Raw genomic sequence first — 16339 nt, 5'->3', positions numbered from 1 at the left:
CTTGAACCTAAACGTTTTGATAAGTTAATCGTGGATTTACTTTTAAAAATTGGACCAGAAAATACAAAATGTCTTGTAAGTGAAAACATTGATTTATTAGTAGTACTATGTTACTATGCCCAAGATAATGAAACTTATTTTTTGAAACCAAGCGTCGGTGCCTCACACGAACACATTTTTGCAATTCATCTGTTTCTAAAAGCATACAAAAATTCAAAACATATGCTTGTACTTCACGCTTTTACTGGTTGTTTTACCACTTCTGCAATTTACAGAAAAAGTAAAACTAAAGTTATCAATAAAATATCACAATCAATTGAATCAATGAAGAATTGGATGGATCAGTTTGCCAATCAATTTAATACTTCCGACGGAATCTCAGTTGCTGGAAACTTTTTGTTTTCGAAGATATATGAATTAACCGGCAGTTCGTCTTTGTCTTCCAATCGATATAATGTTTACGAAGAAATGGTTGGAAAAAGAAAACCGAGTTGACTCCTGCTTCGTTACCACCAACCGATGATGCTGCGAAATTCCATAGTTTTCGCGTATATTTCCAAGTGCAACAATGGCTGGGTAATTATGAATTAAAAGCTACTGAGTGGGGTTGGCGACTTGATAGTGAACTGAATTGCCTACAACCTATTACTATGACCGAAAGAGTTGCCCCAGAAACTCTTCTAAAAGAAATTTCTTGCGCATGTAAGACCGCTTGTAATACAACTCAATGTACTTGTAGAAAAGCAGGCATGCAATGCACTTCAGTGTGTCGAATTTGTGTTGGCGAAAATTGTACGAATTGTCCACAAATTCAACTCACCATGGATCCAGATTCCGACGATGAAGAGATGACAACGAGAGAGAGAGAGAAATTGAAGACAATGAAGCGATTCAAGAGCTCAACCAAGAAGAAGATTGAATTTATTTAATTATAATATTGCTCAAAATATGTTGACACAAAAATGTCTTAATTTTTATATATTGTTTGATTTTTATGTAAATTATTTGCTGGTATTGTCATTCAATAATAATTTATAAAAGTTTTACCTAATTCCCAACTTATTTTTTTTTTTATTATGTTAACCAACTTTCTCTGTCATTACTTTTATTAATAAAAGATAATTAAAACTTAATTAATTTTAAAAACATTATTTTCCTAACCAAAAATAATTATAAGTTACTTTGTAAAATTTTTTTGAAATCACAGTAAGTAATATCATGCTAAGTTTAAAAAAATATTTTTTACAAAAGAGAATAATAATTTTCTATAGAAAAAAAACTTTTTGGTTCATGAAACTTTTACTTTTAATATAATTCTGATAATAATTTTGAAAAACACAATTATTTTAATGAATTAAAAAAAAAAATTATTGGAAATTTTATTTGTCATACGCCGTGACAATTTAAACAGACCCAGCGGCGCGCGCAACTTTCCCCACTCGAGAGCTGCGCAGACTGCGTCGGTAACTAGCTCAGCTGTTAGGCAAGTATTTTTTTATTTAATTTTATTATTTTGTTATTAAAAATTAATATTTTTATAAAAAATTTGTGATCAATGGATTCAGAAAACATTGAAGTTTTATATTATTAACATTTAAACAACTGCACGGTGAAAGAATTTCCGTACATATTGGTTTTAGTCGGCTAAAATATTTTTTGCGACAGTTTTTTATAAATAAAAAAAAATCGGCATCGAAAATTTGCGTGCAAATTGCACCATTGGATTCCTTGAATTTTTTTACATATTTAAAAAAAAAAAAATAGAGTTTGGCAATTACTTCAAGAAAAGTTTCGTAGTGGGGACAGTAGACTATTACTCCAGAACGAACAAACCGATTCTCTTCTGTTGTATACTCATAAATAACTATGAACTTCGTACGTGCAATGACTCCCTGTTGAATTCTCTCATTTATTTTTTACGGTTTAAATAAATATACTAAATTAAACAAAAGTTTAAACAAAAAATTGTTTTTTGATATACTCGCTCCAAAAGTTCAACTTTTGAGCGCTGGGTGGCGTCCGTAAAGGGACTCTTTTCTAGAGACTCTACCATACCGTCTTTTTTTTTACAGCCTAGACCGTTAAGTTTACTTCACCCTTTTTTATACGGACTTATCATGTAAACCATCAGATCTCGACGTTTTGAAGTCTTAGGAAGCTTCCCTGACTATTCCCGCGATGGTGTCTGTATGTGTGTGTATGCGTGTGTGTGTATGCGTGTGTGTGTGTATGTGTGTGTGTGTGTGTGCGTGTGTGCGTGTGCGTGTGTGTGTGTCAATTAATCCTCTGCTTCGCCTTGGACGTTAAAATCTTACGTCCGTTTCGAACCTTCCCGCCACAAACCTTAAGCTCATATCGAAATGTCGTGGCTGTCAGAAAACCGCCATTTTACGGCCTTATGAAATAAATATCTATTTGGGTTAAACTTTATCATAACAAATTTTTATTTTCGATTTTTGCACATAAAAAAGGCTGTTCAGCTACTAGAATCGGAGTAGTTTTTTCATCAAAAATATGTAAAATTTTGATCTTAGAACATCGTTATCTAAAACTGAAGTTTATTTTATAAACTTTCATATGCGATTACAAGAATTTGAATAAGTTATCACATTCAAAGTTAGTTTGGGAAAGAAGCAGTGGAAGTATGAAAATTTAAATTTTTGTAAATTTTAAATTGCTGCCATTTTTTAATCACTCTACTAATTTTCCTCATATTTGAACTTGATTTCAATGAACATCTGAGAAATATTTATGCCAAGTTTCATCAAGATTCGTTGGGAATTGTGGGACCTAGGCTAGATATGTGCCACGTTGTAATTCTTAAACCAAATGCATTTTTTGACAACTTAACGGGGTTGAAAAATGACAAAAATTCCCAAACGATTTTTAATGAGGACAAATATAATAATTATCTTTCTATAGAATCTACACTGATAGAAAAGTTAACTTGATTCAAGAAAAAAAAATTAGAAAAACGGTAGACCCTGAAGGCTATCCGTGCAACTTCCCGCTAATTTCATACCTAGGTGCTTAAAATTGCACTTATAATGTTTTTGAGCTCTCCGAGCTCAAAAATACAATTTATGTGTTGTTTTGAGCTCTCTGAGCTTAAAGGGATAGCTTTTTTATGCTTTTGAGCTCTTCGAGCTCAAAAGTCTGATAGAAGTTTGATAAAACACAATTTTTTTAATTTTCAAACTGCAATAACTTTTGAATAAATGAATCGATTTTTACGCGGTTGGCAGCATTCGACGAAATTTTTTAAGCCCCATGAAGAATCTGTAAGTTTAGTTTGATCGAACCAGGAATTTCGGAGTAATTCTGAAAAAATACTTTTTTCGGTTTTCTTTCGTCAACGATAACTCACGAACGAATAAACCGATTTCGACCGGACTGGCGGCGATCGACGTGGTTTTTTGATGTTAAGAGCTTATTAGTTTTTGGAATCGATCGGTAGAGCTGTTTGAAAGTTATTCCAAAAAATGTCGGAGTTATGTTAAAAAAATCCTTGTTTCCAAATATTTCGTCGCGGATATCTCTCGAACGAATCAACCGATTTTGACCGGATTAGCGGTGATCGACGTGGTTTTTCAAGCTTAAGGGCGGATTAGTTTTTGGAGTTGATCGATGAAGCCGCTTAAAAGTTATTCCAAAGAAACCACTTTCAAAAAAAATTTTTTTCCGATTTTTTTTGAGATTTCTCAAAATTTTTCAAAATCTATAGGTTTGAATCGATTCAAATTCATAGGAAATCTAAGTTTGAGGGAACTCTTTAGAACGCCGTTTGGTAGATTCCGATCGGTTCAATCGTTCAAAAGTTATAAGCGATTCACATACTTGCACACAAACACACACACACACACACACACACACACACACACACACACACACACACACACACAGACATAGTGACAACCTCGCGGGGATAGTCAAAGAAGCTTCCGGTGACCTTCAAACGTCGAGATCTGATGAAAACTCGATTTTTGCAAAACGGGGTGAAATCAATAACTCCCGATTTTTGAAAATCTTCGATTTTCTTAGCGTGAAGTTAAAAATCTTGAATCAAGAACATGATTTTAAAGAAATTGTTTCATGAGTTAAGAGTAAAAATTATTGGATCAAGAATATTTTTCTCACATATTCTATAAACTCCCATTGACGAGTCTTTTGACGAGAGGTCTTTTCTTCATTCTATTTTAATTCTTATCCTTTTCGTATCTGTTACGTGAATTTGGAACGCTTCACGTGAAATTAAGCCATAATTTCCATTCTTTCCTGCTTCCCAGGATTATGCCATTTTTTGGCTCAAAATAACTTCTTAATAATAGCTTTTTTGGGTCAAGAATATTTCTCTTAAATCAAGTAATTTTTTTTAAGTGTACACACGACAATACACTTCTTAGAATAAAATGTCTTGATTTAATGCAAAATTTAGCAAGAAAAATTTTATCTTGGATAAAATAAAATTTTTCTCTTTCAAAAAAATTTTTTCTTGTTTCAAACAAACTTCGGTCTTCTTTTTCTGAATTTTTTTCTGTGTAGAATAAATTAATTTAACTTTGTTTTAGATTGCGTCAGATACAATTTTTCAATTCAATGAATCAAAACGAAATGAAGTTTATTATGTTTTTCTATTCTATATTCGTACAATATCAAAAAGTTTTGAATAGTAATCCACCCACAAACTTTTATTATCGAATTACTGAATTAAGTTCGTAGTTTTATTTATAAATCCTTAACTTGTCAAATGAATGTAACAGAATAACTTTTGAAATAATTTGAATACTACACTGATAGAAAATTTATGTTGACTCAAGAGATATTTTCTTGATCTAAGAATTTATTTTGGAAGACAAATGATTATTTTGCTTTAAGAATTTCTTGTCTTGATTTAGATTTTTTTGGCTTAAGAGCTATATTATCTTCAATCGATACATTTAAGTTTTTCAATCAAAATAACATTATCGTTTAAAAAACTTAAAATAATTCATCAAAGTATATTTCAAAAACTAAATAGTCTTTAATTGTTATACCAAATAAAAATTATTTCTTGGAAATAAGTAAATTAAATAATGACTCAAAAAAAAGGCATTCTTAACACAAGTCGGTAACATCTTGAATCAATGTTATCGCCTATCTTGAACCAAGAGACAAAAATTCTTGAAAGAAATATATCTATATCTAGTTTCAAGAGTTCAAGTTTTGAAGAAAAAAAGTTTCTTGAATCAAGATTGATTTTCTATCAGTGTATCCGTGTAAAAATGATATGATATCATTATGAAGCTCATAATGAATATCATAATGCATCTCATATTTAATATGATATTCATATAAAAGCCATATCAATACTTTAGAAACCCGTAACAAGTAAAATACCTGTGAGAACGAATCTTTTTTAAGTAGATTAGTAAAATTTTCATTTTTTCTGTTAATCAGAGGAAATGTATAACAATTGAGAAAAACAGTATTTTTTTCATGCACTATACTATTGAACTACTTAACTTTCCTCCTTGACTTTCTCAACTTGGAAGAATATTTAGAAAAACATTGACTATCTTGGTTTAAAAAAAATTTTCAACTGAAAAAATTTTTTCGTCTCAAGATAATTATTTTTTATTTTGAAAACAATTTATATTGTCCTAAAAATTTCTTCAATTTAATTATTTTGCATTATTTCCTGTAGATAGTTATGACTCAATAACTTTATATCACGATTTAAAAAGGCTATCAATATCATTATGATTTTATGCAGATATGACCATCATTAAATTTTGAATTCAATTCAATATCATCATAATTTCATAATGAAATTATGTTAATATCATCATGGAGATACTATCCTAACGAATTTCCAACAGTAATAAAAAATTTTTTTCTTGAATTATGAATAAAAGGCAACAATATCATTACAATATCATAATGAATTTGAAAAATTTTAGCCTGATTCCATCATGAGTTTACGCAGATACTATTATGACTTCAGTATGAAATTATGCGTTTGTCACTATGGATTGGTCACGAATCCCCATGTGACCGATCCGTGTAGATCAAATTTTATAATGAACCATAATCAAATTACTAGAAATTTTCTTTCTTCAACAAAAAAAATAAAAATTTTATAATCTAGTTAAAAAAAAATTCGTTTCCATAAGTATTTTACTTATTACAGGTTTCAAATGTATTGATATGGTTTTTATATGAATCTCATATTAGTGTCAAAATATGAGATTCATTATGATATTCATTATGAGCGTCATAATGATATCATATCATTTTTACACGGGTATTATCTCATTCTGGAACAAACGACTTTGAAAATATGCAGAGTATAGTCTAGAATCTAGAATCTAAAATCTAGAATCAAGATACGTAAATGCGGCTTGGATTAAGGTTCATGTACGTAATTCCTTTTGATCCAAAGGTTAAAATATGAGAACAGGAGATGTGCGGCTTTGAAACACACCTAGGCTTAAGTTTCAAATATGTTTATCAACCCAGCTTATGTGCTCCTGTAATATCCCTGTGAAAACTTTGATACACGTACTGAACTCCACAGTATTGTACTGTTTAAACGTTAAAGCTGGCAGAATAAACAGCATATTTATTGTACATCACAAGGACGGTTAATTATTTTCGATTATATCGGGTTTTCATTGAAATGCCGTTGTTATTTTATTGAAACATTGCAGAGCACTGGTAATTTGCATCAAACTCGATGCTATGTCATTGTCAGTAATTGAAAAACGGTTAATTAAAACATGATTCGCATTGCAAAAATTTTAAAGAACAACTGTCTTTATTTTGCAAAGTATAGTAATCAAAATCCATCAATTTTTAAAGTAATTTTTTCAAAATGTAACTTTTTGAACTTTTTTTACCTTTCAAAAATAATTTTTTTTAAAAGTTGGAAGTTTTTGAATTTTAACAATTGAGTTTTCATCCGATAAGATTTTATTAGATTTGGAAGTCAATCGGTCGAGCCGTTTTAAATATATTCACAAAATAAAATTCCAAAAAAAGAAACTTCGACCAATCGCCTCAAAACCTTGTATTCGCTTTTTGTGTTGAAAAATTGTATTCAATATCGTCATCAAAATCAAATTAAAACGACACGATCGAAAGATATCGCAATTGTCACGAACGGAGTGAGTGATGGGCGTAATGATTATGAAATAGAAATCTCAAATATCCGAACGCTGTCACTTTGTCCGTTCGGGAGCTAAATTAAAAATTGCGTTGGAGTGTGGAGCGGTACACAAGCTCGAACGTTATCTCTAGTTGTTAACTTAGAGAGAGTAAGGATGATGGACTCCTGCTGACTTCGGTCACGAGTAACCTATTCTACTGTTTAACTCAAATCCTATTGTAATAGAGATCTTATTTTATTTAATTACGTATTTTGATTCAAAGTAAAAAAAATATATAATTCTGTTATTTGAATTTTTATTGAGACAAACCAGTTATTAAGTTTACAAATTTGGATTGCAATATAAATGTTAAATAAAAATAGTCATAAAAGAACTGAACATAAAGGTTAGACATAAAAGATAAAAAAATAAAGTAAAATGTTCTTGTACACTTACCCTGGAAGTCTGTTCTTTCGAGAATGGCCCAAGTTTTATGGGACTTTCACCTTCTATGGGTATTGTTCACTATTGAATCACCGTATCTCGGATATTCCGGAGAAGTTAAGTAATCTAGATAATGAATTTTGATTATAATCGACGCTTTTTAGCGGAAAAGTTTATCAAAATAAAGCTTCGCGAATTTTCACGAAGAAATCCTTAAAATCTAGTCAACGCTCTTCGGCGGAAAATAATCTTCGCGATTTACGCGGACAAATCAACGCTCTCTTGGCGGAAAATAATACACTTCGCGATTTACGCGGGAAAAATCAACGCTCAATGGCGGAAATTAATAAAACAAAAGAAAATTGGAATATAAATATGGCATATATCGAATAGCCGATGAATCTACCACGTTAGTGCTACTAAATGCAGCCTAACCACGAGCAAGACACTAAGTCGTATATTACGGATTTTATTGTGCTTCCGAAGAATTTGATGCCCGGAGCCGATTGACGCGGAGCTAAGCAGTGGTATCCTGGTCTAAATCGAACTGTTGAAAAATGATTTTCGGGCAGTTTATATATGGTTAGCGACACCGGCGTCTGTATGGGACTCATAGGAAAATTAATTCAAAAATTGAGGGAGAGCTCAAGGGTATTTTGCATCATCGCGTTTCTAGATTTTTCGAAACCCGGATAAACTTATGCGTAGTTTAAACTATTGCCTTATAGGTCTTATTTTTACGACTTTAAGCGGAAAACGTGAAGGTGACTTCATCATATTACAAATTTAAAAGTTAGAAAAACAAAGTCGTTAATTTCTGATTATAATAATCTTTGTATACAAAGAGATCCGGGTGATTCGTATGAACGTCATCAAATCATGGGAAAGATGGGCCAGATTTCTCTTACACAGACTTCCAAAGTATAGTAGATGGTAATTAAAGTAAAGGTAAAACTAATTGTTTCTTAGGTACTAAATACAAAATTTTCGAAAATATTTTGGAGCAAGTTGTGAACTACGTATGTCACACAATTTAAAAATTAAAAAAAAAATCTTCGGAAACAATCCTCAAATTTTTTAGCTTAAAAATTAACTCGTAGGCTTGGCTTAAAAATAGCAAAAATTTTGAGGATATCCTTCAAGGTCAAACATTCTTTTAATTTTTGTTAATGTGATACAATTATATTCCATTTTCTGAAATCACTCTAATCAGTAAAATCACTGCTGAATCAATGACTATTTCCGCTAATATTCACTGAAAGTGATTATTCCGCTTCACTGATATATTAGTTGAAAATGAATGATTTAAATCTGGTACCAACTCCGTGCTTAATTCCCGCTAACGTCAATATTAATGCAAAAATTTTTCAATGATACAAATTACAAATTGCAATTTAATTACAAATATTTTAACGTTGCATTAACTATTTAAAATTACTATTGCTAAATGAATGATGTATTATGTAATCAAATAACCAAATATATGTAAATTTCTATCAACCTGTTCCATTAATTATAGAGATTAGGTCGATAATATCGTAAGTTTAATTAAACACGCGTATTCAGTAGCAAACATGCCTAATCCACCTGTTATTTCACGTCATTAACCGGAAACACTAAGCATTTACTCCCAAGTGAATAAGGGAAATTAAGATGGGAATTTTTCATTTTGAAAAGTAGTTGTGATATTTTAATTTCCGACTTTTGCGTAGGGAATGCGATAAAGTGGTTTATTATCTGAAAAGCGAGTAAGATGGATAAGAATTAGCCGTAGCAGCAGTAGCTGAAATAAAAGTTGTTCAGAAATCAAGAAGTATGCAGTTAAAGTTTAAATTCAGAGAACTCGCAATCAAACTCCTTTATCAGAACCAGTGAATAATTCTACTTTAACGTTAACTTATTGGCTCTTTTTACTTTTACTTTGATTGTTCTTGAGAACTTTTTAGAAGAGGTAGTTTATAATTAGGCTTTCGTTCGATGAGCAAACAATGTTTGGATCCGATTTCAGATTGAAGAACTCTGTTCTATATTTAAAGTTAAAAGACTGAAATTTCAATTGCTGACAAATTTAAATAGAAGTTCATCATAATTACATTTACTCAAATACTAAACAATTCTTAATGAGCTTTTGTCACCTTAATCTATGTATATCAATATTGCAACGTCTTTAAGTGTCATTTTTTACCGACTTCAAACATCATAAATTTTAAGATTTACAAAAAATTAAAGAATCGATGACTATAGAATGATTTAATAAGTATATCCTAATTTGCTCACCAGGATCATCAGAATAAAAAAATGACTAATTTTACAGGTTAACACATACACTATTCTTAGAATTTTCGTAAATATTGTCCTTCTCTTAATTAAGTGAAGTATTACAATTTACACCGATAGAAAGATTTTTTAATAAAATTTAAATAAGTGCTATTAATTGTTAATTAATGATTTCATAAATATTTATTAATAATTAATCAATTATTCATCTAATAAAATTGAGGAACAGTTAATTAATGTTTTTTAATAGTTTAAGAATATTAATTAACAATAAACAAATCGTTTATTAACACACAATATTGAAACTGCCAATAAATAATTATTTGCTGTTAATAAATATTTGTCGACTGTTAATAAACATTTATTTGAACCCGTTGAGTAAAAAGTGAGTAGCGAAATATTATTTAGACACTTTTTAAAACCCCATCAGATAGATGAATAGATTTTCTATAAAAAATATAGCCAACAAAATAAATAATAAAAACTGATTATAGATTAGAAAATATTTTATTTAATATTGCAAGCGAGGTACATTCAGTCCTACTGAATAAGATAATAAAAATTGAATCTAAGATAATAATTAACTGTCAATAAATTCAATGTTTCTTCTAAAAAAATATTTATTAAAATTTAAAAAACAATCGCTTATACTTAATGAATTAATAAACTGTTCTTACATAGTTAAATAAATTTATTAATAGTTAATAAACTTTCCTATCACTGTAACGTTTTTGGTTTTTAATTATACTAAAAAACTTAAAAGGAATGCTATGATTAAAAAAAGTAAAAAACACGGTTTCATAGCAAACTAAACTAACAAAAGTAGAAAATAATTTTAAGTGATTTTGAATAAATTAAAAATAAGAATAGAGTGCTTAATAAAAAAATTTATTTTATTATAAAATAAGGGTAAATTGCTTTTGAAGATACTTTTGTAATAAATTTACTTTTATAAATATCTAACAATAAAATATTCACAACAATTTAATCAAGCACCTGCACTTCTTTTACAGTAAAACAAATTTTTTTGTTAATTACTCCACATTTCAAATTTACTGATAAACATTGGAAATAATTTCTTACCTACTAGTTTGGTTTTCAATTAAAGCTGACTCTATACTTTTTTAAACTATAATTTATCATCTCCAAAAACGAAAAAATTTTCAAAATTCTTCGCATTTTAATCAAATTCTTTCTGAAAAACACAAAAACATCCAACATTTAAGGTCGTCCGTCAGGTGAACAAGAGAATAAGACTGCATGGTAGTTGTAATAGTTGACTGACGATGTGGGATGTGGGAGATGGTTTGGCGGTGGGTGAAAAACTAGGGTGGCGCCGGAGGCCGCGCCGTCGCCCAGCATCCCCCGTAAAACGCCCGTCTTTCTACAGAGGCGCACCCTACTCGGATCGTACCGGGTGTATCTGCTAGTCATACGTTGGCCCACCGAGAGCGAATGTCCTTTCGCGCGCTATTCTTCACTGATTAGTCCACGTTGAGCTACAACAATTCCTTTTTTGATCGATTTCTTACGTATTTAGTGACCTATTAATTGGAATCAATCATCATGCCTCACTATTTACAACCGCGGCACTTGGACTTAGACTTTTGCTAAACGTCAGTAATCACACAATTAGTGCAATAGGTATTAGCAATCAGGACAACTGTGATGTAACATCAAAGACAGCAGTGTCAAATTATTCTGACGAAGAATACCCCCGCAATCAGAGTAATGAAATTGATGAGTTATTAATAATCAGTGATGAGTGGAGTGTAAACGTGTGTTGGATGCCTAAGTCCAGTGTACTAAAGCGCATGGTGGGCTCAATGGGATCACCCCTTGTAGTGATATCACCCGGAGAAGAGTCAACATTATCAGCAGCTGTGCTACAATCAGTTTCATCGGTGGTAGTATCGTTATCATTAGCTTCACATTATCCATCAAGCAAACATCAACAACTACTGTTGAAACAACAACAGCATCATCACAGGCCACATCAACAAAGTCAGCGTCAGCTACCTCGTTACCACAACCAGCTGCACCACAAGGAACGTCATCAGTGTGTCATTGACACAATTACATGGTGATTACTCCCATTGTGTTGGTTAAAAAGTTATAAACAATTGGATCTTAAACAACTCACTTAAATATGGATACTATTCTGATAATAGGGATCTGCTTCCTTTGCTACGAATTCTGTGATCTAATCAGACGTTACACCACGCCGATAACCACCAACTCTCAAGATTTTCGATCATCGACCCCTCCGCCACGCATTTACTCCATTTCTCACAAGATATCTCAAAATTCAGCAAAATGCTGTTCTCAGTAAACTTTTAGGAGTGTGACTTTGAATTCTGTGCTGATTGATTACTGCCGATTGATCAGAAGAGAGCTAAATGTAATAATGAACAGGAAGCAAGGGGTTTAAAGTTCACTGCTTTGTCTCGTGAGTGATATTGAATGAGCCTGTAAACTAAGTGAAACTACTCGGAAGTGAGTGCTGACATTCTCCGCTCAGTTTAGTCCGTGGAGCTTTTAGTCTAATGATAGAGTGATTTTGAGTTTGTCGAGGAATTTAATCTTACTTATCAATTGTATTTTAAATTCAACAAAACGGATACGACACTTTTAAAGAATCATTTTAATGATGTTTGCTTTTCCATTGATGGTAAAGGAACTTCTTATTTCAGTAATACCGGCTTACTTTTGGCGAAATGATTCGGGGCTTGAGTATAAAATCTGATTGTGTTTAATGAAACACTTGAAGTGCTTTTATTCGTTTGATTAGAAATTTATTGGATCTGGTGTAAGTGTTTTTCGATTGTACACTGTTCATTGCTCATTGTTTGATGAAGGTCAATGATCTCCAATGCAATGGAAGATTAAATGATGATGATGCGCTAGCTTGCAGAATGTGAAACTCCGCATTTGATGATGAAACTTTGCTGGGTGACCAGATCATAAAATTGCTGAAAGTAACTGAGCTTAATATACATATATATCTAGAGGCATGGACTCACTTGAGCGATTGATGAGTTCAGCGCCTCATTCTTCAGCCTTACCAGCGGCTTTTCGTACGCAAAATGCCTTTGTCCAAGCAAGTTTGTGTTCAGTTATTGGGCGAAAGGGACGTCATTTGACGGGCACCTTTTGCCTGACTGGTGATACTATGGAAGGCATCATTCAGTGTCTTGTTTTCCTGAAAGCCTTTTCGGTAAGAGTACCACTACAATCACAATTGCTATTTTATGTATTTATTTAGCTCATAAACTGAAGAACCTCCAATAGTTTTAGTGAATTTGGTATTTAAATATGATGATTCGAGTGCTAAGTAGATTATTACGATGGAATACCGGCTCTATAGTTTCACAAGGGAAGCATAGAATTGATATAAGGTGATAAGAGAATCATTTTTGGGTGTCCCCTTAGTGAATCCCAAGAAAGCCCTCAACTTTATACTTTTTCAGGAACAAAAAAGCTGGCACTTCTTTTAGCAGGGCGTTTTTTTATCGCTTTTATACTTTTTACTGAAAATCTCTTGAGGCGGGTGAAAAAGTTGTGATGGAAAAATGAACAAGTTAAAAGTGGATTTTAGTTAATGCTTTCGTTAATTTACGAGTAAATTGTGCTAGGTTCAAGAGATTTTACTTTTCTTTTTTATCATTGGTGGGGGAAATTTGTTTAAACAATAGAGTGAGATTGAGAGTTAGAGGTGAGAGAGAATATTTGTATGCTAATGTCTGTCTGAGATAATAGACACCCAGTAGTGAGTTGAGGCAAAGAGTGATTATAACAGGAAATAGTCACTTTGACTACGGATAACTACTTTTGTCGAGCTTGATTAATCAGCTGATTCGATTATGACGCGCGGAAGCACTGTGGTAATTTGCTCTAGGGAACTTATACTCAAGTTATTAAAGCTTTTAAGTCACTTTTGGTATGGAATTAGATTTAATTTTACGTTTTGATGGAATTTTCAGGAAAAAATATTTTAGATCTGACAAAATATAATCATTTTTGCCAAATTTGATCATTTGTTTCTTTCATAACGTACTTTTATAGGCTTTACGTGTAGTAAATAACGGAATCTTACAATTTAAGTTTTACTGACTTTAGAACGTCTGATTGATTTGAAAATTTGCACACGCATCAAGGATCATTTTTTTTTTATTCTGATCAGAATCATGAGGATGAAAAAATGACTAATTTTACATTTTAAACGTACATCATTCATGAAATTATACTCAACACTGTTCTTCTCTTAATTAAGTTGAATATCATAATCTAACGGTTCAGGTTTTCAATCATATTAAGGTAGTACCCTCGGTTAGAGATTTACTGCTCAGAACTTGATGAAATTTGACATATCACTAAATTATAGAAAGATATTAAAAGCCTATTTAATTTTTGAAAAGCTCAAGAGAATAAGTGAAAAAATATTGGCTTTTTAAAGTTGTGGGCTTAAACATTAAGTCTTATAAGAAATGACAATTTTTATTTTATTTTACAAAAAGTGGTGTTCAGATTTCGATAAAAATTTAGGTGATGAAATAACATATTGAATACTTTACATATAATAGTAATAATTGATAAAAAACTTTCAAATATTATCCCTGTCTTTCTATCTCTAATGCGACTTTGTTTAGGAAAATCAACTATGTAAATCAAATAAGGCTTTGTATAAAACATTTGACATTTTCTGTACCTGTGATACTACCTTAAAATATCTGAAAATAAATTGTATTTTAAGAAAGTAAAAAGTACAGTTTGATTGCAAATCAAACTAAAAAGTATAAAATAATTTTGAATGATTTTCAACAAATGTAACATGAGTATAGAGTATAATTCGAACAATTTCATCAAGCGCCTCTAATTTCTTTACACTATACGGAATTTTTTTGATAATCACTTTATTCTTGTTTAGAATTTATTCAAAAGCATTCAAAATTACTTTCTACTTTCTAGCTTTTTAAATTATAATGTATTGGTTTACACTTAATGGAATAAATAATGATTCTGAGACAACATATTGTTTACAAAGCTGGAATTTAGACAGATCTAAATCTGGGTCCATAACCTGCTAGATCATATCTTACCAAAAAAAAAATGTTAAAACCCATACATTTTCCATTATTCAAGAATAACATATATGTCATACATCACACAACTTTGTTTCCTTAAAGTTTAATCTTAAAAAAATAAATGTGACACTGAAGCATTAAAGTTTATCTTGATCCTCATTTATTTTTCATTTTGTTTTTTTACTTCCCCTGACACCTTACGTTCGTTGAAAACGCGTTAATATTTTGAGCAAAGTACCCGTATGACTGCCATGTGCTTAGTAACTTTCTTTGGGATAAAAAGTTCCTCTAAAAGTTTAAATGCGGGCAATCGCAAGTAAAGGTAATAAGTATAACAAAAAAAAAAAAAAAAAGAATTGGTGAATCAATAACTCTTTCAAGATGAATTTATTCTCTTGAGGGTAATCAACTATGTTTCACTGGCAAAGCGAATAGATCAAAATGACCTTGATGCGTATGTATTTTCATACATGTAATATATTATGTAATGTACATTTTCATAGGTTGCCTATTTCAGTTGAACTTTTTATTTTTTTCTTTATTTTTAAGTACGTGAAAATAAATAACTTGTAAAAATATTTTTATTTTTCACAATTTACGGTGGATAAAAATGCTATCATCTGTCCCGTGAGAATTTTGATGGTTCAATATTGAAGTTGTAACTTAATAACACACTGAAAGCAGAGATGATGTTTGTTGAATATTTTTTCTGCCTTGTTTTTATCTTCTCCGTTGGAATACACTATCAAAAAAATATGTACGAACAAAACTTTTTATGTTGTGTTTTCACCGTAGAATTTTGTGGTGAAACTGGATATAAATGTATACATAAATCAATAAGTATGCATGTTTTAAAATTTTTGAACTAAACAAAAAGGCTCTTTTTTAATCGCTCTGTCATGATAGATTCAATCGATTGTCATTAATTCCGAATGAATTAAATCAATTCCGGTTATTCGGGCAACTTAGCGGACCGTGATTCAATAAATTTTCAGTGGGGTATATGTCTATATACATTTATACATCTATACTGATTTTTTAGCCGCGAGCTTGATAGCACATTTTTGACTTAACTATGTATTAAGTCATTAATGGAGAATTTATTATTGGTGTGCTGATTGATTTATTCATTTGTTTCGATGATTCTATTATTCCTCTAAAAAACTTCATATTATAAAAGTTATAGATGTACATAGAAATTCAATTAATCAATGAATAAATAAAAAAAAAATATTAAAATAATCTTAATAAATAATATAAGAATCATAAACTTGTTTAATCAGAACGTAATAGACATTTTTTTTTATTTGTATAAAAAAGCAAATTATGAATTTCCATAAAAGCAATTTTAACTTAATAATTAAAACTTGTAAAAAAATAAATAAGAAACTTTATTTAATAAAAGCA

The 16339-nt window shown here is 30.8% G+C and overlaps 1 protein-coding gene across 10 annotated transcripts in view; it reads left to right on the top strand.

The window, feature by feature from the left end:
* The window catches only part of LOC123271818 (neurobeachin), a 497397-nt gene that overhangs the window by 144385 nt on the left and 336673 nt on the right, over positions 1 to 16339 (top strand). For 7 of the 10 annotated variants that reach the window (XM_044738255.1, XM_044738254.1, XM_044738252.1 and 4 more), the window contains exon 1: positions 11237 to 13065. The exons of the other annotated variants lie outside the window; for them this stretch is intronic. In XM_044738255.1, coding sequence (XP_044594190.1) covers positions 12862 to 13065 — 204 coding nt within the window. In that variant the 5' untranslated portion in view covers positions 11237 to 12861. Of the gene's footprint in view, positions 1 to 11236; positions 13066 to 16339 lie in introns of those variants that run through there. 10 annotated transcript variants of the gene reach the window in all.

This window comes from Cotesia glomerata, linkage group LG9 (genome assembly GCF_020080835.1).
Source record: "Cotesia glomerata isolate CgM1 linkage group LG9, MPM_Cglom_v2.3, whole genome shotgun sequence".
Classification (NCBI taxonomy): Eukaryota; Metazoa; Arthropoda; class Insecta; order Hymenoptera; family Braconidae; genus Cotesia; species Cotesia glomerata.
The sequence above is the reverse complement of the archived record's forward strand: the minus strand, read 5'-3'. Positions and strand labels throughout refer to the sequence as shown.